At 38.6% G+C, this 24,026-nt stretch overlaps 1 protein-coding gene across 3 annotated transcripts in view; it reads left to right on the forward strand.

Annotated features, from left to right (window-relative positions):
- The window catches only part of LOC126271944 (SLIT-ROBO Rho GTPase-activating protein 1-like), a 632,413-nt gene that overhangs the window by 589,708 nt on the left and 18,679 nt on the right, over window positions 1-24,026 (forward strand). For all 3 annotated transcript variants that reach the window (XM_049974371.1, XM_049974372.1, XM_049974373.1), the window contains exons 12-14: window positions 2,764-2,834; window positions 7,943-8,123; window positions 10,629-10,821. In XM_049974371.1, coding sequence (XP_049830328.1) covers window positions 2,764-2,834; window positions 7,943-8,123; window positions 10,629-10,821 — 445 coding nt within the window. The remainder of the gene's footprint in view (window positions 1-2,763; window positions 2,835-7,942; window positions 8,124-10,628; window positions 10,822-24,026) is intronic.

A 24,026-nucleotide genomic window follows, 5' to 3' on the forward strand; every position in this document is an offset into this window, starting at 1 on the left:
ACTACTTCATGTAACCACCACTCCCAACAGCTCCTATCTCTCTTCAAAGTCCTCCACCTCTGGGCTTCCCTCTGACAACCATGCCTCCATCCTTGCTACCCTCCCTGTTTTCCTTTCCCTGTTGCTTCATAACCTGGGTTGTGAGTAACTAAATCCACTATCCCTTCTTCCCTTTCTTTCCCCTCTCTCCTCCCTGATGAAGGAACATTTATTCCGAAAGCTAGGAACGTAAATTTTCGGTTGTTTTTTGTGTATCTATCGGCTGTACTGAGTTGAGGTAAGCACTGGCCAGCCCCTCTATCTCTTTGTTAGTATTTGTTTCACATCTTTATATGAGATTTTCCATTAATTAGTTAAATTATGCATACAATATTACTGGAACATACTCACACAAAATCACACATTTGCTATACATGGATGATCTAAAACTACTGGCAGCAACAAATCAACGGCTAAACCAATTACTAAAGATAACAGAAGTATTCAGCAATGATATAAATATGGCTTTTGGAACAGACAAATGTAAGAAAAATAGCATAGTCAAGGGAAAACGCACTAAACAAGATGATTACATATTGGATAACCACAGCGACTGCATAGAAGCGATGGAAAAAAGAGATGCCTATAAATATCTACGATACAGACAAAAAATAGGAATGGATAATACAAATATTAAAGAAGAACTAAAAGAAAAATATAGACAAAGACTAACAAAAATACTGAAAACAGAATTGACAGCAAGAAACAAAACAAAAGCTATGAATACTTATGCTATACCAATATTGACCTACTCATTTGGAGTAGTGAAATGGAGTAACACAGACCTAGAAGCACTGAATACACTTACACGATCACAATGCCACAGATATAGAATACATCACATACGTTCAGCAACAGAAAGATTCACATTAAGCAGAAAGGAAGGAGGAAGGGGATTTATCGACATAAAAAACCTACATTATGGACAGGTAGACAATTTAAGAAAATTATTTCTAGAACGAGCAGAAACTAGCAAAATACACAAAGGAATCACTCGTATAAATACATCGGCTACACCACTGCAATTTCATAACTACTTCTACAACCCTTTAGATTACACAACATCAACAGATATGAAGAAAGTAAATAGGAAAAAGAAAACACTACATGGAAAGCACCCGTATCATCTAACACAGCCACACATTGATCAAGACGCATCCAACACATGGCTAAGAAAAGGCAATATATACAGTGAGACGGAAGGATTCATGATTGCAATACAGGATCAAACAATAAACACCAGATACTACAGCAAGCATATTATTAAAGATTCCAATACCACAACAGATAAATGCAGACTTTGCAAACAACAAATAGAAACAGTAGATCACATCACAAGCGGATGTACAATACTAGCAAATACAGAATATCCCAGAAGACATGACAATGTAGCAAAAATAATACATCAACAGCTTGCCTTACAACATAAACTTATAAAACAACATGTTCCCACATTCAAGTATGCACCACAAAATGTACTGGAGAATGATGAATACAAATTATACTGGAACAGAAACATTATAACAGACAAACCACCACCACATAACAAACCTGACATCATACTCACCAATAAAAATAAGAAATTAACACAACTAATCGAAATATCCATACCCAATACAACAAATATACAGAGGAAAACAGGAGAAAAAATTGAAAAATACATCCAACTGGCTGAGGAAGTCAAGGACATGTGGCATCAGGATGAAGTTGACATGATACCAATTATACTGTCAACTGCAGGAGTCATACCGTACAATATCCACAAGTATATCAATGCAATACAGGTACATCCAAACATATATATACAACTTCAGAAATCTGTAATTATTGATACATGTTCAATTACCCGAAAGTTCCTAAATGCAATGTAACGTATACTGTACAGTTAGAAGTAAGTCACGCTGGATCAAGGTCGGTGCCACTTTCCATTTTAAACCAGACATAACGTCTGAGAAAGGAAAGAAATAATAATAATAATAATAATAATGATAATAATAATAATAATAATAATTTAAACCTTTCAGATAATTTGTAATTGAATTTATAAGGCTTTTCATTTTTTGTCAGTGTGAAGCCTTGTTTTAAATATGTTTCTGCATTAGGAAAAGTAGTTAAGGCATGTTTTTCTTGAAAGCTGAACACTGCTCTTAGAATATTGATACATTTACTTGAACACAGCTGTTTTTCTAGCAGTGTATTGATGATATTTAGAGTCTATTTGTTAAGAATATTTTAAAATTTATGGCTTTTGGTGCAGAGACATAGATATCAGGTGACATTTTGAGAGAACTTGTTTGTAGAAGTGAAATATAAGAACCAAGCATTTTATTTTATCATATATAACTTAAGTATTCTTGTGCACCTTCAGTGGACATTTATTTTCAGAACTTTTTCTCTTCTATATGTATCTGATAATCTCCACACAGTTCCATCAGAGAAATTATTTTGGAAGTCCGTTATTCACATGCCAAATATTAGCTAAGATAAGAATTGGGACTTTGCAACATAAAAAAATTTGTAGTAATCATCATAAACAAATTAAATTAAACTTGGAGAAAACTGCAACAAAAATAGAAGTAATTTTTAAAATAATTCCTGAAGGTTGAAGTACGCATGCTTTACAAAAATAAGCTATTAAGAAGGATTCTATTTTTTTAAAGAATTTTACGAGCTCCTGATTTTACTGTATTGTGTTCACAGTTCAAACTATCTAATTTGTTTCAGTGATGTCGGTGACTCTCCATCTGACCATATCCCAGAGGACATGGATTCTGAAGTGTATCCTTCAGAGGATGGTATGTGAAACAAATAAAATTAGGTTAGGATAGGGAAAGACGGCTCATTGTGAAGATAGTACAAGATGCTGTACCTAGGGTATATGAAACAATATACTATTTTATTTGAACAAAAAACTGTGGTATTATTCAATTCCACACTTGCAGAGATGAATAATTCTTATGATCAAGTCAGAAAAAGTTTAGTGGGCAGCCAAATTGACACTACATTTTGTGTTGTAATGTAGATGATGTACAATAGAAGAGAATCCTTGAAGAGTTGAAGCTGTCATAGAAAAATAGCTTCATTGGGCTGTCTTAAAAATTAGTTAAAAACAGTATGTAAACTTCATCCTTCCATGACTAAGAATTAGTTACATTATCACTTTCTAGTTCTTAGCAATGCATCAGAGAATTGGGTAGTTAGTATTACTACCAACAAAATAATTATTATTCTAAAATGCAATAAAAATGTGTGTCATATTAGTTACTAACGTAATTATATCTTAAAACAGAGATGATGTAGCTTACAAAACGAAAGCATTGCTATGTTGATGGACACAAAGACAAACACACACACACACACACACAAAATTCAAGCTTTCGCAACCCACGGTTGCTTCATCAGGAAAGAGGGAAGGAGAGGGAAAGACGAAAGGATGTGGGTTTTAAGGGAGAGGGTAAGGAGTCATTCCAATCCCGGGAGCGGAAAGACTTACCTTAGGGGAGAAAAAAAGGACAGACACACACACACACACACACACACACACACACACACACACACACACACACACACACACACAAGCAGACATTTGTAAAGGCAGAGAGTTTAGGCAGAGATGTCAGTCGAGGCAGAAGTTGTTGAATGACAGGTGAGGTATGAGTGGCGGCAACTTGAAATTAGCGGAGGTTGAGGCCTGTTGGGTAATGGTAAGAAAGGATATACTGAAGGGCAAGTTCCCATCTCTGGAGTTCTGACAGGTTGGTGTTAGTGGGAAGTAAACAGATAACCCGGACAGTGTAACACTGTGCCAAGACATGCTGGCCGTGCACCAAGGCATGTTTAGCCACAGGGTTATCTTCATTACCAACAAACACTGCCTGTGTCCATTCATGCGAATGGACAGTTTGTTGCTGGTCATTCCCACATAGAAAGCTTTACAGTGTAGGCAGGTCAGTTGGTAAATCACGTGGGTGCTTTCACACGTGGCTCTGCCTTTGATCGTGTACACCTTCCGGGTTACAGGACTGGAGTAGGTGGTGGTGGGAGGGTGCATGGGACAGGTTTTACACCGGGGGTGGTTACAAGGGTAGGAGCCAGAGGGTAGGGAAGTTGGTTTGGGGATTCCTTAGGGATGAACCAAGAGGTTATGAAGGTTAGGTGGACGGCGGAAAGACACTCTTGGTGGAGTGGGGAGGATTTCATGATGGATGGATCTCATTTCAGGGCAGAATTTGAGGAAGTCGTATCCAGCAGGAAGCAGCATTTTGAAATGTGACAGATTCAGTCCTTGTTCAACAGAACTAAGTTCGCTGAAACTGCACAAAATATTTTCTTGATGGCTGTCACATACTTAACACAATCTTCACTACCGTGAAAGTTATTTAACCTAATTCTGCTTCAGAAGGCTCTACCCGATAACAAATTCTGGTCTGTGACAAAAAGTGGTCTGCAATCTCATTGTCCTGTAACGTAATGTAACTTCATCATAAAAAAACATGATTCTTGGTGGCCAGGCTCCATCTTGTTTATTCAGAGTCCAGTGCCACTTCTCCGGGGATCCCAGTGCTGCATGTACTTTCCTCAGCACTTGACAGGTCATTGCCTGACCCCAAAGGTTGTCTCCTAATTTCCACATTCAACATAATAAAACAATACAATTAGCAACAACTGTTAAACCACAAAATGATGGAACTGTGAAATGTGGTATTATGTATGCAAGACTGTGTAATGTGAACACAGTGATGTACCAAAAAGCAATTTTGGACTGTCACATCATGTCACATCTGGTGCACACACCACCTCTATGGCCTGAATAAGCTCGTAGACAACAACCCTAGTGTTGTCGGGCTTCATCTGCAGCAGTGCTGTGGCGCTGCTGTAAATATCGTTCCCTTCACCTGGCACACTGTGGGTACCCCTCAAGTGCACAATATGCCACATGTAAAAAGGCACTTGTAAGAAGGATATTGTATCAGTTCCAGTGTAGATACAGTGTAACATATGAAAGTGAACAAAGTGAGGGAAAATCTATGAAATGCACAGACTTCTTGAGATGAAAGACAGCAAATGTATTTAGGTGCTTTAAAGTAGAGGAAAGGCAACCACTCATTTTAACTGACTGACTTGTGCATAGAAACAACAGAAAAGATTATTTCCAGTAACTTTTGAGCTCCTGCTGTTTCTCTAGTGCAGGTACACTCTCACACCCAAACATACTTTTTTATGCTTTGCTTGGAGGTTGTGATAAGATCAGCCAAAACTTCAGCGAGAATTACCCTGACCCATCAGATTTTTCTTGCTGATCATAAGGTCTGTTTCTAGAGACCTTGATTGGGACCATTCCTTACGTGGAGTTGACGTCAATGAAATGAATCCAAACCTGCCCAATTTATATATATTTTTTTCCCTATTTCTTACTATTGAAAGCAGTTGGTGGTTTTTTATATGCCTCAACTCAAAACTTTGACTATTGATCATACTAACAATGTTGAATAATTTACATTGTGTGGAAATTACAATTAACATTCAGTATTGCTCACCAGCTGTCAGAAATAATATTGATACATTGGAGAATTAAATCTATTACTGTGCTGCACGGGCAGTTCCTTCGCCTTGCCTCAACAGTTATTCAATAACCCATCTTTAGTTTTGCTACAGTACATTACACATTACTAAACAGGACCCCAATATAATGGTCTTCATAGACATTCCGAAAAATTTTGTGGGCAATTTGATCACAGGATGATGATTGAATCTTGAATCAAAATCATTTTTTTCCCGAGTCATCTACAGTTTCATCATCAGCAAACCATCTTAAGCAACTGAGTGTTAATGGGTGTACAAGCAGGTTTAAGAAAATGTGCAACATTTGAATTTTTCATACTTCCATTATTTCACAGGAGAGAATATTGAAGGCATCTATTCCAGCTGTCATATATAACTAGTTCTCCAGTTATCTATAACAAAGTCCTTAGTACAATTAATTTCCATACACAAAACTTTTAAAAACTCTAGAATCCATGTGTAGGATTAAACGTTGTCTATTTATCAGATGCTTTTGTCTAACCTGGAGGCTACGTAAGCAAGTCTGTCAAAACATACTCTGTATGACATGTTCATTTATATCATCCAATTATGCATAGCTACCACACCACAATTAACCTTTATTGGGTGGAGTGTCTGCTGTTTATGTTAAATAACTAATAAATAGATTATTGTCTTAGTTTCTAAACCTTATGGTTAATTTCTATAATAGTTATGGTTAAAGTTGTCTTTAATGTTCACTCTTTCTTGGTGCTTCTGTTGCCAGTAAAATGATGACCAGCTCGTGATACGCACATACGAGCTCTGTTGAAAAAATTCCAGGACACCCGTAATTTCACGCCGATGGTGTGTCGGAGTGAAATGTGGTTGGCATCCCTGCACACACCTGTTTTTAATGTGTAACTGCTGGAAGTTTCACTGTTGTATTCTGTTAGTTATAGTTCAGTGCCATATTGAGTAGAACGTTGTCACACAGCAAATTTAGAGATGGCAGACTTGGGGGAGCAACATGTCTGCATTAAATTTTGCATGCAACTTAAGAAAACCTTTACAGACAGACACCAAATGATGCAGGAAGCCTACAGTGATGATTGCTTAAGCCATACTCAGTGTTACAAAGGTTCACACAGCTTAGAAATGGCCGTATGGAAGTTAAAGCTGACCCTCGTTCGGAATGCCCTTTGACGTCTACTGATGATGCTCATGTCAGGAACGTTAATGAAACTGTGCATGCTGGTGAAAGACTAACTGTCCAAGAGATTGTAAAATAATGTAACATATCATTTGATTATTTGATGAAATCCTGTCACAGCATGTTGCAATGCTTCTTGTTGGCACTAAGTTTGTCTCACATTTCATGAATCAAGCCCAGATAGACCTTTGCCTTGCAATATGTGAAGAGTTTTTGGATTGCGTAAATGAGAACGAGATGGTCTGTAAGAGAGTCATAAGTGCTGATGAGACGTAGGTCTACGGTTATGATATTGAAACCAAGGTTCAACGTCACAATGGCTCGGGAAAGTTTCTCCAAGACAAAACAAATCTCATCAGGTCAGGTGGAATGTCAAAGCCATACTGATGGCTTCCTTTGACTTTGAAGAATTAGTTCATCATGAATGTGTGCCACAGGGACAAACTATTAATCAATGGTGTATTATTCAGATGCGTTGTAATGCCTGTGAGAAAATGTGAGACGAAAATGACCTGAAGCCCGGTGAGACAATTTATGGCTCATACATCACGATAAAGGACCTGCAGATTCATCTCTGTTGGTGCACTACTGTCGCACAAAAAATTAAATTACTGTGTTGCTTCATCCTCCGTATTCTCCAAATGTAGCCCCTGCGACATTTTTTTATTTCCAAAGTGGAAAGCCCCCATCGAAAGTACAAAGATTTGCAACAATAGACAAAGTGAAAGAAAATTCAGTCAGCGCTTTGCATGACTCAGCAAGAGGTGCACCAAAACTGCTTTCAGAAGCCGAAATAGCATTGGGAGCCTTTTCAATTTTGGAGGAGAGTATTTTGAAGGACACCATGCACAGTAAGTAAAAGTTAAGAGTAAAAAAAAATTGTGAACGAAGTTCTGGAATTGTTTGAAGAGACCTTGTATTTAACCGATTTATCGGGGAAAAAATTTGTGAACGAAGTTCTGGAATTGTTTGAAGAGACCTTGTATTTAACCGATTTATCGGGGAAAGGAATAAAACACTGTTAGTCTGAAGATAGTCTAGTAAGCCAAAAACAGTGTCACAAAATAAATTAATGTGATAGAACATACACAGTTACATTTTTGATTGATAGATGTGAAGTTGTTCTACCAGGCATTAACACATTTAACTGATGATAGATTTATTTTACAGAATCAGAATGCATGGAGGCGACTGCACAGTTTGACTTCATGGCACGCTCAGATCGTGAACTGAGCTTCAAAAAAGGAGACCACTTGGTGCTGTTTTCACAAGTTTCCAATGACTGGTGGCGTGGCAGCATAGATGGTCGTGAAGGACTAGTGCCTGACAAATATATTCTTCTCAAAATCAGGTATTTCATACTGCAGTTAGTAATTACTTGATTTATTTTTTAACATGGCACGGAGAAAAAAAATGGTTTCTAGGATGAGCAATGTCGGGCTGCTGACTTTAAAAACATGTAAAATGTTTAATAATCACCACCTTATATACAGGATCATTGGAAATGCAAGTGGTAGTCCATACACTTGTGAAGAGAGAGGAAGATGTATGTTATATGGGAGCAGGAAGAGGAGGAGTTAGAGACATTAAGGCACATCAGTGCCAGCTCTGTCCTGCTTGCTTGACTTTAATCTTTGTTCTTTTTTCCAGGGTGTTAAAATGGGATGTAGAACACCTGAAAAAAAAAAAAAATCCCTTTGCTTCATATTCGTTTCCAAAATAGATTAGTTATGGTTGTTCTTGTTATTGATGTGTTTCATTGCTTAGAGATTGATTTAGAGATTGGTGTAATGTAAGCTTACTTTTTATGTTCAGCCTTTTGGTCTTTTTTTAGATTTAGAAGTGATTTGTGACTTTTTACTTGATTATTGTTGTTTGTTGATTGTGTGGGTCTGTACGTCTTACATGACTTAATGTGCAGTGTGCTGTCTTAGAAGACAGCAAGTGACCAGAAACCTTCATCAGTACTTCTAGTAGATTAATGACAGTCAGTCCCGGCCAGCTGGACATTGACTTTTAGGGGTTCTCCATACTTGAGAATTGTAATGCACAAGCATTACAATCATGCAAATGGCATACAGGTCATGGAATTACCTAATTGTATGATTCACAAGCATGTGATACACTTAACTTTTTCCAAGCAAGTGTAGTGGTGACACACTGGACGCACATTTGGGAGAACAGTGGTTCAGTTTCTCATTGGATGGTCCAGGTTTAGGTTTTCTGTGATCTTCATAAATCGTATGAGGTGATGCTAGAATAATTCCTTTGAATGGACATGGATGATTTCCTACCTTACCTTTCTTTAGTTTGTTCTTGTGCTTCATCTCTGATAAGTCTCCTTCCTTCCTTCCTTATATTCTTCTTTTTTGCTCTTTAGAGTAACTAACGTTTGAGATTGTTGGAAATCTGCCAGGTCACAGAACTAAAATAGAAATAACTGCCATTAGCTGAGCAACCCACATTGAAGAAAGTGTTATTTGCAGATCTGTATTACTTATGCTTTTGTGATTAATTGTGGTATTGCACTGTTACATTGATTTTTTCCTCTTATAATACCAGTAAACTGGTACTACAAAGATGGTAGTGACTATCTTCAGAAATATGTGAATAAATTTTGTATTCCTCTGGGCGTTTAGGGGACTGCAGCACTTTCAAGATATGTGTCTATTTAACTTCTTACACTTATCCCAATGTTCCAAAGACTGATAAATTTTAAACTTACTCGTAGTTAATATTGTGTAATGCTTCCAACAATTTTTGTTTTCACCTCTTCTACACCCTGGAAACTTTTCCTTGTTGCTCCTTTTCATTCTAGAGAATAAGAAAAGGTTGTGGGAACAACTTGACAGTTGTAATTTTTGTTAGCTTTAGTACACTGAAGAACAAATTCATTATGAACTATTTCCTTCATCATGGAGAAACAATCCTACATTGTTTTCAGATTGTGTCTCACATGTTTTGCTTTCTTAAGTCACAGCGGTGATGCAGCAGAAGACTCAGTGCTTCTTCCTTGTATACTTGCTGAAACTCCTGACATCCATAATAGGGAACAGAACTTGAACTTAGGATATTATTCTGCCACATATATAAGTGGAAAATAGCTGGTTGTATGAAATTATGGCTATTAGAAAGAAAGCATTGCAACCTAACTCGTGCTTACTCGTCGACAATAGTTGATCAACCAATTTAGAGAAATGTGTGATACAAGCACACAATGGAAAAACCTTTAGCAACTACACCTCCATCTGCGTGAAAGGAAATCTCATTACTTTTGAGTTCTACCTTGTATTTCACATTCCAAATGATACAGGAAGTTGGACATGACTACCTTCAGGAACCTGAGGCCATAGAATCAGTCTTTAACAACTTCATTTATACTTGTATTGTTTGTAAGGGGAGCACAGTTCCACATTGGCTGCTTCTTCCTAAATCTGTTTTTGTTGTCCACAAAGCCAAATATTGTTTCCTGCGTGAGTGGATCCTCCAGGAACTTTAGTTTCAATGTCAACTTAACACAACATTAAGGTTCACTGTTCTGCCTGCCGCTCTATGGGTGGAGTACTTCTCTCTTCACTGTTGCACTATCCCCATTTTTATCAAGCTCACACTTTCCGCTGGACTACAGTATTTTTACATGATTTTCAGTATCAGATTCCTAATTATTTGGTATGTGAATAGAATAGATCCTGTACATTACAGATATCTCCAGTCTGAATTCTTTTTTGAATACAGTTGTGTACACTTCCTAGTTTTCATTAAAATTAGACCTAAGGTGGACAGGGTAGATCATTTTATTTTTGAAATTTATAGTAATGTGGCACTTAACAGTAATGATTACATACTTATGTTTAAGGGATGAGGACAGAGAGAAACTGGAAGGCACCGGGCTGCGTTCCAGCTCATCAGAGGAGTCCGTACGGCGGCGAGCGTCTGCCTCTGGGTCTGAGGGCTCTGTACCGTCAGGCTCAGGGTCGTCACCATCGCCACTGGCTGCTGTCGCACCGTCAGCGTGGCCGCTTCCTCTTGCGGATACTCCTCATCAAGAGGTATTGGAGACCACTGTGTGATGTGTCGTGATGTGATGTGATGTAATGTGATATGTCATAGCACCTGCTTTGCTCTTCTTCTCTTTCGTGGTCAGAGCCAGCCAGTCTTGCACATAGCTTTCTTTTGAAAGCTCTGAGTAGAACTACTCAGTTACAGACATAAAATAATTTTACTGTCAGAAATTAGGGACTTTGTGCACATTTGACAAGATGGACTGAATCTGTTGTAGATATACATTCTAGAAAAAAGTGGTACCTGTGGTTGTAATTTTCAGTAGCATGTGGTTCTTTCACTTTTCATATACTTTACAATCACAAATCAAATCATGTACAGGAAACTGCAGACATTTAATCCACATTGCAAAGTAAGGTTGCATTCTTTGGGAGCAAGTATGAAAACTTGTAGGGTCCAAAGCTGTTGAAGGTATACATCAGTTACAAATTGTGATTCGTTGGTGAATCAGAAACAAAAGGATAGCCCCTGGAGTGAAAGATGATTCTCAAACGCAGAATGTATTCCCTCATTTGCACTACAATGATTAATTGGGTTCTATTTTATTATAGTATATTGTAATTATATTCAGGACTGATCTGCAACGGATTCTTAACAGAAAAGGGTAAAAAAAGGAGGCTGGCACAATTTTAAATTAATTTGGTTGCCGTTTTACTCACTACTGTGTAAAATGGAGGCACTGACCATGAAAACAGAGCTTTAACTTGCATAATGGACAGGCACTGAAATGAAGACTGTAATGTGAATGTCCACAAGCTGCATGCAGTTTCATTGAAAATCATTCCTTGTAGTCTGAAAAATGTCTAATGTGAGCATACTTTTAAGTCTCCTACTGCTGTGTCATATGACATTTTAAGACCTTATCCAGTTGTTGTGTCATCACTTGCATGAAGTGAAAGGCTTCAAAAATGTGAGAGGCAGTTAATTTATATGCCTGAATGTGCATACACATCTTACATGAAAATGAAAGCATTGATGAACTTGAAAGTGGTGACGTTCTTCCGGTTCTAATATTAGTGCTTTGTTCTTAAAATACTAGCATACAGTTGCTGTACCATTTTTTGTATAATTTACTAATTGTCATCAATGATAAGTGAACTTGTTTTATAAAATCTTGAGAGGTAATTTCCCCAAAATTTTCCTTTTCTAACATAACAGTTCTTGCATTTAGTGTGTTCTGTTTACGGTATCAATAATTTACTTCCATTTGCTTCTCCCAATATGGACTCAGCTCCACAGAACAGATTTCACACTTGACTAGACACATTAAGTAAACTTACATTAGCCAATATCCAGAAATATATTTGTTCAGGTGTAAAAATGATATGTTTGAAATCCATAAGTAACTAGGTAACACCCCCCCCCCCCCCCCCTCCCTCACACACACACACACACAAACACACACACACACACTCACACACACACACACACACACACACACTCACAGAGAGAGAGAGAGAGAGAGAGAGAGAGAGAGAGAGAGAGAGAGAGAGAGAGAGAGAGAGAGAGAGCGCCTTTGTAATATATCAGTAGCTTTTTAACTGATTCATTTTTTTAATCAAATCAATTGTGGACCAAGAAAAAATGACTTGAGAAAAGGCTCTTATACAGTGAAAATTTCAAGTGGTTACAAATGTAGGCGTATGTTGAAAGGGAGGAGGGAGAGATGATTTATTGCATTCGTAGCTCAGATATAGCTAATATTGATATATTTTGCAGTTACTGTTGAGATAGAAGTTATAAGAGGACTTCAAATAAGTGAGAGGTCAAAAATCTTTCTGAGGAATCTCTCTTTGTAATTGTAGGATTAAAAGCATGCTCATATGGACTCATAAATTTCTATTTTGGGTTACGCATTTGAAACACATTCCCTGCTCATTTCTGTTGATGTGAACAGCTTGTGTGAGTATCACTTAATTTGTTGTTATTTATTAAACTATTTCTTCAGTATTCATTTCTTGTATGTTTTTTTGTACTGCATGCTTTAGATTGTTGCTGATAATGTAGATACAAATTTTAAAATTTCGTTGTTTCCTAGGAGAACAGTAGTGTAGAATTCTGTTAAATGTGTTAGGGAGCTATAATGGCAAGCAGTGTTGTTATTTTTAGTGCTTCAGTTATATGGTGGGTCTTTAGATTGTGACTGACATGAAGTAATGGTATGCATTGTAACGCTGCCACAGAGCAGCACGAGTAGCAGTTTGTTTTGTTGTGTTAGTATGTGTTTAAGAAGTGCTATAATGTCTCCAAAATTTATTTCTTGCACCAGTCTTAAAAGTTCCTGCTGAGGGACCAAGGTTTGTTGTAGAGATGTGTATTTTGCAGTACTTGTGTGTGTGTGTGTGTGTGTGTGTGTGTGTGTGTGTGTGTGTGTGTGTGTGTTTTTAATGGTATTGTCTGATTTTTTACTCCTGAAAAAGTGAAGGACCTTTGAGATTTGCATTACTGATGTTTTTGTAATGTAATTATAACTGATTATGCAAAACTGAAATGGAATTTTTTCTGCTTGTCAGAAGAGCTCAATTAAAGAACTAGAGAAGTTTATGCTGTACCTTGATAGCTTTACATTTAGGGAGGAGGCTATCTAGTAAATTGTAAATGAGCTCTGACTGTCGTAACAGATATATGTTCACAATTTTTTCAGAAATACTTATATTGGTGTAAATATTATCTCTTGATTGGTGTAACAGAAAGAAGGCAGTTGGGATAGATGTATTTCTGTGTGGCTGCTATTGCTTCATGCATTTGGGACTACAGAGAACAGAAAATTAACATAATGTGGTATAGAAGTAAAATTTCTTACGGAACATAGAAGAGTCAGTGCATATGGCAAAGTTCGTATTATGTATAGCAGTGCCAGTACTTCTGTTGTTTGTTTAAAATGGAGAGACAATAAAACAAAGTGCCTGGTATATGCAAACCAGGCAGTATAAGTACTCTCAAAAGAGTTAGTGCCTAATAGGATAAAATGATGACCTTTAAAACACAATGAAATAAAGTGGAGGAATATACAAATTAGTGGTGTACACAGAAGGCATTCTTTTCCTGTACAAATAACTTCCAGCGTAATCTTGTATCTCATCATTTAATTGTAAATATGAACTTTACGTATCCATTTAGTGCCATTTTCGTTCACTTCTTATCATATTTGTTCAGTATGTATGCATTTTTCTTGGCCTTTATCTCAAATTTTTTGATCTCATGAACATGACATTGTTAACATAATTTGTTGTTGACTTAACCATTCAAAATGCAGTATAGTGAAAATGTAAGAGGACATTCAAAATTAAAAATAAATATTTTGTATTTTTTAGATATTTTGTTTAATTGTGAAGGATTCCAACTAAACATTTTACCTCACATTGTGTCCAGTAGATCTAAGAAATTGTTTCTTGTATCCTTAATCATAGCAATTTTTACTAAAATTCAGTGTTCCAGAATGGACATTAGAAAATGGTTGTAGTTTTGCTATAGTGCTTCACACCAGTTTTTCCATATTATACACTACAAAAATCAGTCACTTCATTTGTCCAGAATGCATAATTTATGTAATTTAAAAAGATTCTGCTGATCAAGACACACATATTGAGTGAAGCTTAGCTGTGATAAGAGTTTCTGTGACTTCATGTTGTGGATAATTTTTAAGCTTTATGAGGAGCCTTGGTGTTCAGTACAGTTTGATAGTCTCTATGGGTATTTTCAGTCTATTATGTGAGATAATTTGGAGTTACTTGGCTGTTTGCTATTAAATTATTGCTACAAATAGCGAGGTAAGGGAGTTTCATTTCTTTGATCATTTCCTTGGCATCTGTTGATAATACATCACTGTTTTTACAACTGAATCAGCTGTCTGAATCAGTCACTACTACATATTGCCTTCTGCTTGCAAGGAGACTTCCGTATTCTCATAAGACAGACATGATTGTTGATGCAAGTGTTACAGTACGCTACATCATATGAAGGAAGATCTATTATATAGACTATAATCAGTGAGACAAGTGATTTGTATTGACAGTTCTGGCAGGCAGACGGTGCTGTTGCCGAATGTGGCTCACAGCATGTGGCGCCCAGTCTACTACACGCATTCTCTAACAGCAGAAATAAAAACGTGACAAAATGCAAGTCGTATTTGTACGTGTGAATTTATTTAAAGTTGCTACTTTAAATATATTAACTCGAGAACTGATAAGAACTATTTAGTAGAAGTATCTAAGATGCTGAAATACCATAAACTTATTTGTTAAACTTCCCAACTGAAATGAAAACTATTTTCGCAAGTTGCTGAACATTAGCAGTTTTAGTTTCTGTTGTTAAGTATTAGCATTATTAATTTGTTCTACTATGAGCTACAGAATAATTTGTCAGTGTATTCAGATTTATAATCTGAAGAAAGGACTCACAGTATGATGATCTGCAATCTCCCTCCTTACATTACTGAATACATTGTAGTTACTGGAATGGAAAAACACCACTCAAATCACTGTCAAAATCTGATTTGACATTATCTTCCTCAGCACTACTTGAACTATCACTGCCCTCTCCCAGATGTATAATTAAATTTTCAATGCATTCTTCCACAACCCCTTCAGTTTTGACTGCCTCTGTGATGGCACTTGCAGTGCTGTTTACAATTTTAGTCCACATCTCGCTTTCACTTTATTGATAACTGCTGAAAGGAGAGTTTCAACTTCAGAGATGGTGAATTTTTTATTGATTGCAGCAACGTAATTTTTGATCTGCACCACACCCCTTCAATTGCAATTAAGTGACAATGGTATAGAGGAAGCTGAAAGATTTCATGCCCGTGCCTTTTAGCAGTCTCATCAATTACGTATGTTGTAAATTGGAGTTTCTTTTGTGCCACAATTTCTAGCAATTCCGCCTTTCTTAAATCTTCTTTAAAATATACTTTTCGTCGTTTCAACCACTGAATGATATTGCCTTTCTTTGTTGCCAAAGTTGGTGCCTTATTGTGAACAACAGAATGATAAGGCGCATTGTCCATAACGATCGCTGATAAACTTGTCAGATTTGTCATAAGTGATGTCTCGAACCACTCTTGAAATACTACACTGTTCATTTCTTCGTGGTAATCTCCTGTCTTTTTTGACCAAAACATTTTCAAGCAGTTTGGCACAAAACCTTTCAATGTACCTGCATGTAAGACAATAATTCGCCCTCCTTTGCCAACAGGCCCTGCCCATGTCCCCTCGGACGTTCAATCATTCCAGCCTCTATATAAAGAGTGGCTGGCATTGACCCAAGTGTCACCTATTGAATTTCACACCAATGAAATCTGCACTGCCATGCAACTAGATCTGTCCTTTCCATTAATATTTTGTGTCCGTTAAAAAGTGAATAGCTGAAGCCTATGTCTTTCAGCACTGTACGTAATGAAAATTTGCTCCTTTTAAAAAGATAGTCTTTCTTCTGAAGTGACACCAGAAATTTAGATAGTGGGATGTTCCCTTGTTCCATTTTCTCATAATAGCTGAATATATGACAATGAATAGCGTCTTTCTGAAAATTGTCCAAAGCTGTCACTTACTTATTTTTCGATCGCTACTTTCCTGGTGTGTGCAACTTTGTTGTGCCACTCTCATCACAATCTATACTATACTGTTCTTTTCCAATCTGAACAACAGTGTTCTTGCTCATTTTCAGTGCTGCTGCAGTTCTCTTCACAACCTGAACAAAAAGAATCAAGGGCTCACCTTTGGCCTTTCTCAAAGTAATCTCTCACAGAGCACACACATTCGTGGGCCTGGGTGTGTAGCACACTGTTCTTCCTCAGTTTCAGTCCTTGTGTTGGGCTGGCACTATACGTCACACCAGACATTGTTTACAATGAAACAGAAAAAATAAACACTAAAAATAACAAAAATGAAATAAACTGCGAATTCAACTATTCAGACAAACTACTGCACTGGTTGCATGCGAGACACTGGTAAGGTTCATAAGCGCGCACATCTGGGTTTCAGAGTGCCAATGTGGCCCTTGCTACGTGCTCAAAGTCAGGCTTGGGTGCCTGCCTGCCATCGCTAGACAACGAAAAGAAGCTACCGAGCTGTCAGTATCAAAGAATTGTCTCCTGGACAATAGGAAGAGCTGATAACTCAGCTCCCAATAATCAGTGGTTTAACTTGGCGCAGGTCTGATTCAAAGATAAATTGATATATTTAATACCGACAGTTACTGTTTAACTAGAACGATTGGTTTGACATTGTTGTTTGTCAAATCCATGGTCTAATGGTTGTTATTGTTGTCATTGTCGTCATTCACATTCTTATTCTTGAGAGCTCACAAGTAGATAAAAAAATTATAAATGTAGTCATTCATGAGACTGCTTGGAAACATACTAACACAGTTTTCAAACTCAGCCTTACCAGATGCAGCTCGGATAATAACTAAAAAAAGGTTCAGTTGATTAACAGCTAACAATTTAAATCTTAATCTCACAAAGACTAATATATAGTTCCAAACAAAAATGACCTGGTTGCATGACATGACCAGAAGAGATGTGGGGGAAATGATGATAAATTTTTGTATTTTCTCTATTAAAAAGTGACTACCAAATAATAACTTCATTGAAATGAAGACAGAAAATAAATGTTTCCCAAATCAAAAGATGACCTGTTTATATTCACCTGTAAACAGCAAGACATCAGTTACTTTGTTATGCTGATTCGGATATAAACAAACCATGTGAAACATGAAGCAATTTTTCTGCTATTCGTAAAACATTGACAGAATTCCGAAGCACTTATTCCAACACAAGCCAGATCTGTTTACATGCAAACACAATGAACACTATTTCATGCACTGAAGTTTATCTTGTTCTCCATTATAAAAATCTGTCGATCGTGTATTGGGAAGCGTCCACAGTCCACAACTAGTATAAGCAGCGCCTGACAACACAGTTGGTTCCACCACATTTCACACAAATAAAACCTTTATTAACAAACTGTATTCACCAACTGTACACTACAGCTGCCACAGTTAGTCCTCTCCCAAGTTGCATTATGTTGGCCATCAAATTACAACTAAGTGTCCATCAGCTAGAGTGCCACCGCACAGCCTGCTCTAATACTTCCTTTGAATGGTGAAAACAACAACTGATTAGCCACAGAAGGCACTGCCAGCTATGTCCCTCATAGAAAAAACACTGGCAGATGGAACACATGGACCCCTCCATCAGTCCTGCCACACAGTGATCCTTGGTGGTGTAATGGTTATTCCGACTCCTAGCGAGGAATCGGGGTAGTGCAACCTCGAGTGTTGCCTCGGATCTTTGTGTACTGAAAGCGGATTGGCTCTGCATACATACGGAAGAAAGATAGGATCCTTGGAAGCACATTAATGTAAGCGAAGTGGTTCTCAAGTATGAGGAATATGTTAACTATTAATTTCATTTCTAAACTTACTGAAAAATAAAAATTAATAAAAACGTACAAATGTACACAGGCTGAAGCACATTTGATAGTTCTATGACTATTATAGCTGGGCATCATCAAAAGAAAAATATTTACAATGCTTTCTGACACTGTTTTATATTAATATGCAGGCAATGTTAACAGTAGCATAATACATTTTGTAAATGAAGAATTAATCTATAAAGTAGTACTTTCAGAAAAAAGGTGCATAAATGCTCAGGCAGATCTTGATAAGATTTCAAAAGTGGTGTAAAGGTAGTCTACAAATGGGTTTGCTTAGAAAACATTTGTATGACACGTTCTAGAATATTGCTCAAGTGTTTTGGACCCATCCCAAATAGGAGTAACAAGGGATATTGATTGTATACAGAGAAGGGTAACACGAGTGGTTACAGATATGTTTCGCCCATGGGAGAGTTTCACAGAGACCCTGTGGAAACTGAAGTTGCAGACAGTTGAAAATAGACACTATCCCAAGGAAGCCATCTTTCGAGAAAAAGATTCAGTGATAACTGTAGTATTCTAAAACTCCCTATGTACCAGTCCTGTGGGGATTGTGAGGTCAAGATTAGATTAATACAGCGTGAACAGAGGCCTTTAAACAATATTCTTCCTGCACTCCATATGTGAATAACTGATAAAATAGGAGGTATCCTTATTACACTTTTCCGTTATTTGGAGAGAATGGCTGTAGATTTAGAATAGAATTAAAGCTGAACAAGTGCTTGCTATAATTACATATTGTATAGATCTTATGTCATATGATATTGTTTATAATATCTTCATCAGTTGTTTCTGTGTAGAAATTCATCAGTAAAGTAAAAGGAAACAATGGAAAATCCAGGGTGGAATAACAACAATGGTATGAAAAAAGGATGGATTACTACTCGTCACATAAAGGAGATGATGAGACATAGACAGACAGACAGACACAACAAAAAGAGTGCAATACGTTTGAGGCTTTGGTCAGAAGTAGAATTTCTGATCTATGCAGATGGGAACTCTCTCTGTAATAGGAGGGTAATCCCAAAAGTAAGGTCTCCTATTTTTTTATAAGTACATAGACCTGTTTATTTCTACAATGGTTTACATCAGTTTACAACTTGAACATTTAGCTATTTTTTGACACAATCACCATTTTTGTAGACGCTGTGGCAGTTTTTGTATGCCCATGTCATAGCAGCTCACCATGATGCTGTTCAGAAAGTTATGAACCATTTCTTTCACCTCGTCGTCGGAGCTGAATCGCTTTCCGGCCAAATGTTCTTTTAACTTAGGAAGTAGTTGATAGTCACTGGGTGCCAAGTCAGGACTATAGGGTCGGTGGGTGATTATGTTCCACTGAAAATGTTGCAGGAGAGCAACGGTTTGCCGAGCGATGTGTGGGCGAGCGTTGTCATGGAGAATGTGTACGCCCTTGCTCAACATTCCTCTTCTCCGGTTCTGAATTGCCCATTTGAGTTTTTTCAGAGTTTCACAGTACCTGTCAGCATTAATTGTGATCCCAGTGGGCATAAAGTCTACCAACAATACCTGTTTCCAATCCCAAAAATTGGTTGTCATGAATTGACCGGCAGACTGTGTTATTTTGAATTTCCACGGCTTTGGCGAAGAAGGATGCTTCTACTGGCCTAATTGTTGCTTAGTCTCAGGTGTAAAGTGGTATGCCCAGGTTTCGTCACCCGTGACAATTGAGTCCAGAAAGGTGTCCTGTTCGGCTGCAAGGCAATGAAGAAATATACAGGAAGCATCATATCGTTGCTGCATGTGGTCCTCAGTCAGCATGCATGGCACGCATCTTGTACACACCTTCCAGTTGTTCAACAATACCGTTAAAATTTCTGTGAACGGTGCTTCGGGAAACCTCAGGAGGCAACGTGCAGAGATCATCCAGGGTCATCCGCCGACCTTCACGTGAGCATTGCTCAACCTTCAACACTGTCTCCTCAGAAATTGACGGTCTATCGCACCTTTGTTTCTCGTGAATTTCGGTCCGACCAGCTGCAAACTCTCTACATCAATTATGAACATTTTAGACATCCATGCACGACTCACCATACACTTCTGTCAATTGGTGATGAATTTCAATCGGCACAGTGCCCTTTGCGACTAACTGCGTGCAATTTGCACTTTGCAGTAACATCCAACGGGAGCTCCATTATCAACGGTTGCCAAGCCAAGACTGAGCGCCTTAGCGCGGCGTGCGCATGTTTACACACAGTGTGTGAAGCGCTCTTCATAACAGCGTGACCAACTGCCACACAAACAGAGCTCTGTACTTATAAAAAAATAGGACACCTTTCTTTTCTGGTTACCCTCATATATTCTACATTACTTGAACCTTTACTACTCGCTGTCCTTCACCTACCTATCCCATTCCCTGCTATCACTCCAGCAGTAAACAGCCTTATATACCACTAGCACACACACTAGTCTCAGCTTCCCTACCATGCCCCTATTATCACATTCCTGCTTGCTCCCACAAAAGGCACTACACCTTCCCCCACCCTTACCCTGCTGTCCCTTCCCCTCCCTGCCCCAGCCTCTTGTTCACCCACACCACCCACATTAAGCACAGTTGCTGTACACAGACTGGCCTCAGAGGCCAGAGACAGTGCATATGTATGAGAGGTTTTGTTGTTTGAATGTGTGTGGTTTTTTTTCAGGTTTAGAAGAAGTGCTTTTGTCTGAAAGCTTAACTGTATAGCAGTTTTTTTTGTTGCACCTGTCTGCGACATAACTTTTCCTCTATATGATGAATAGCAACCTGTCCTTTTCATAATATTGTAGTAAAGTAAAAGGTGTTAGTCCTTCAGCCTCCTCTTAAAAATGTACTTTATTAGTAGCTAAACTTTCTTAAGACTGCTGGCAAGTTACAGGTAGTGGTTGTTCATTTCTAGATTAAAGTAAATGACTCTCAGTCCTTATGTGAATTGTCTTTACCTGAAGGGAGCTGTTGATTTGAAAGACAGGCATAAAATTTCTGACACAGAGGAGAAGTAGCAGTAATAGTAGTAATTATTTCCAGATCTTTGGACATGCTTTTGTAGGATAATCTTCAATTCAAGCTCTAAAAACTTTATAAATGTCAAAAACTTGAGCTCAACTTGTTGCTTTACTCCAAAGTATGATATCACGTGACATCCAAAAACCTAATACCGTGCAGCATTATGCCTTAGGGGTCAAGTCTTCCGGAGCCTCATTATATCTCAGGAGCTGCGTATATTCAACACAGGCTGTCCCACTCATTTCTTAACGGCTACTGTGTTGTCTTGAGCTTTCAACCTCTCATTTCTGCTTCCAGCCCGTGCAGACTCTTCTCAGTGGGAAGAAACTGGTGACCTCCATTCCAGTGATCGATTTCTGCTGTGGATCCATCTATTGGATGGAGCATTAATTGAACAGAAGCTACAGAAATGGATGGTCAGTGAGGATAACTGGATGTTGTTCAGTCAGCTGGCTACACTTGAACACCGTGACACCATCCGGGAATGGGTGGAACATATCACACGAGTGATTGAGTGCCACTGACTTATCCATCCTGAAGCCCTCGGGTAATCTTAGGATTCGACCTGTACCGTGGTGGAGCGATGAGTGCCACTCTGCAATGCAGGACTGATGTGTGACTCTTCAGTGTTTTAAGTAGTGCCCAACAGCAGACGTCCTCCCAGCCTTTACAGTAGTGAGAGCCGAGGCTTGACTCATAATAGAAGAGAGAAGGAAAGATCGTGGCAAGCATTTCTGAACTCCTATCAGCAGTTCCACGTGTTATAGGAAAGTATCAGAAGGAATTTTGTTGAACACAGTTGTTTACCAACAGCAGCAGCACTGAAACAGGGGTGTCGGCACACAGTGCCCAGAGACATTTCACAGATGATGGCAGAGCATTTTCAACAGCTACTGCCAGTTCCCTTCAGGATCTGGCATTTTGCTGTGACCATGCAATTGTGGAGAGAGGCAAGCAGGACTTCTGATCAGACAGTTTTTGAGTCTTACTACTGCTCTTTCTCCATGTAGAAGTTGGTATCAGCACTGTCGGAGACTCGTGCTACTTCACCTGGTCACAACCAAAAACGGTACTGCATGCTTGGATATTTGCCAGCAGCCTCAAAGAAAATCTGCCTCGAATGTTTTAAGCGAGGGGAGAAAGACCGTGGAGTGAATGGCAAACAGACGTCTGGTCTGGTCTGGTTGTTAGAGACCAGGCAACTCCTTAACCGCTTCTCACTGCAGGTTCAGGAGATTTTGGTCCACTGTTAGCAGGGTGACCCTGCTAGAGATGACTGTTCGGAAGGCTTTCCTAGGTAAACATCACTGTCTCGGTATATTCTTTCACATCAGCAAGGTGTATGACTCTATTTGGAGACATAATATTCTATAGAAACTCCATCAGTGGGGCTACAGTGCCCACCTTTCCACTCTCATATGGTGCTTCCTGTCTAAGCAGTCTTCTAGGTCCTTAGTTGGTGACACACTGTCAAATCATTTTGAGCAGGAGAGTGGTGTCACACAGGGCAGGGTTTTTAAGTGCAACCCTCTCTGCTATAGCCATAAACAGTATCACATCTATGGTAAGAAGTCCTGTACAATCCTCCTTATTTTTCAGTTTACTGTTCCTCTTCCAGTGTTGCAACAGTGACTTGTCAGTTGCAACGTAAGAGTGCAGAGGTTAGGAGTGGGCTGCAAAGACAAGTTAAGTGTGTGCGTGCATGCATGTGCGTTGGGGGGGGGGGGGGGGGAGATTCTTATCGTATTCTTAGTTTTCCTGACATGCGTGTCAGTCGTTACATGGCTGAGAAAACTGACACCTAGAACCCAGAAGATACTCAGTATCATAAAGTGCTTTAGCGCCACGTCTTGAGGAGTGGACAGGGTGCATCTGCTGCCGTTTTATAGAGCTTTCATGCATTTGCAGCTAGACTAAGGGTGCACAGTGTATGGATCAGTGAGACCTTCTTATCCGAAGATCATTGACACTATCCACAATGAGGGGGCTTAGACTGGCTAAGGGTGCTTAATGGAACCATCCCCATATGCAGTCTCTTTACTGAGACTGCTCACCCTGGTTACAGCAGAGAGTAATTTCAGATTTAGTGAATTACAATATGATTTTAATACATTATTTTGTAACATTTTACCTGAGCACCACAACTCTGCTGCTGCCATTATAGATGAATCTGAACGGAGGGATTCTGTTGGTTGATATGTTCTTTCCCCTGACTGTGAATTCAAGGTCCTACTGCCTCAAGACTTGACTGTCTATGATGTTGAACTATACACAATCTGGCAGACACTGGAGTAAATGAGACATTCAGTGCTTAATTCCTCAAGAGTTCTGATTCTCTGAGTGACCTTCACTCTCTACAGTGCTTGTAACCATAAGATAAAGTAGTCCAGAATATCCAGGACAATCTCCTCAAAATACAAAGGCTGGGGAAGGATATACGTTCATTCTGGGTACCAGGCCACATGGGTATTGCGGGAAATGAAATGAAAGGGCAGATGTCTGCTAGCCAAAGAGGCATTTCATGATCCTCATTTAGTTCAGTGTACCATTCCCCTACTAGCTGTCGCCTTGCTGTCGAAGTGCAGAGTCGTCGATGGGAAGACGAGTGGTTAGAGGTGACAGATAATAAGCTGCATCTAATGAAGTCCACAATGCAGCCATGATGTATCTTCTTCCAGCCATGTGGATGGGATGAGGCTCTCCTTACTCATCTTCATACAGGACACAGCCCTCTGATGCACAGCTTGTTGCT

This window comes from Schistocerca gregaria, chromosome 5, assembly GCF_023897955.1.
Source record: "Schistocerca gregaria isolate iqSchGreg1 chromosome 5, iqSchGreg1.2, whole genome shotgun sequence".
Classification (NCBI taxonomy): Eukaryota; Metazoa; Arthropoda; class Insecta; order Orthoptera; family Acrididae; genus Schistocerca; species Schistocerca gregaria.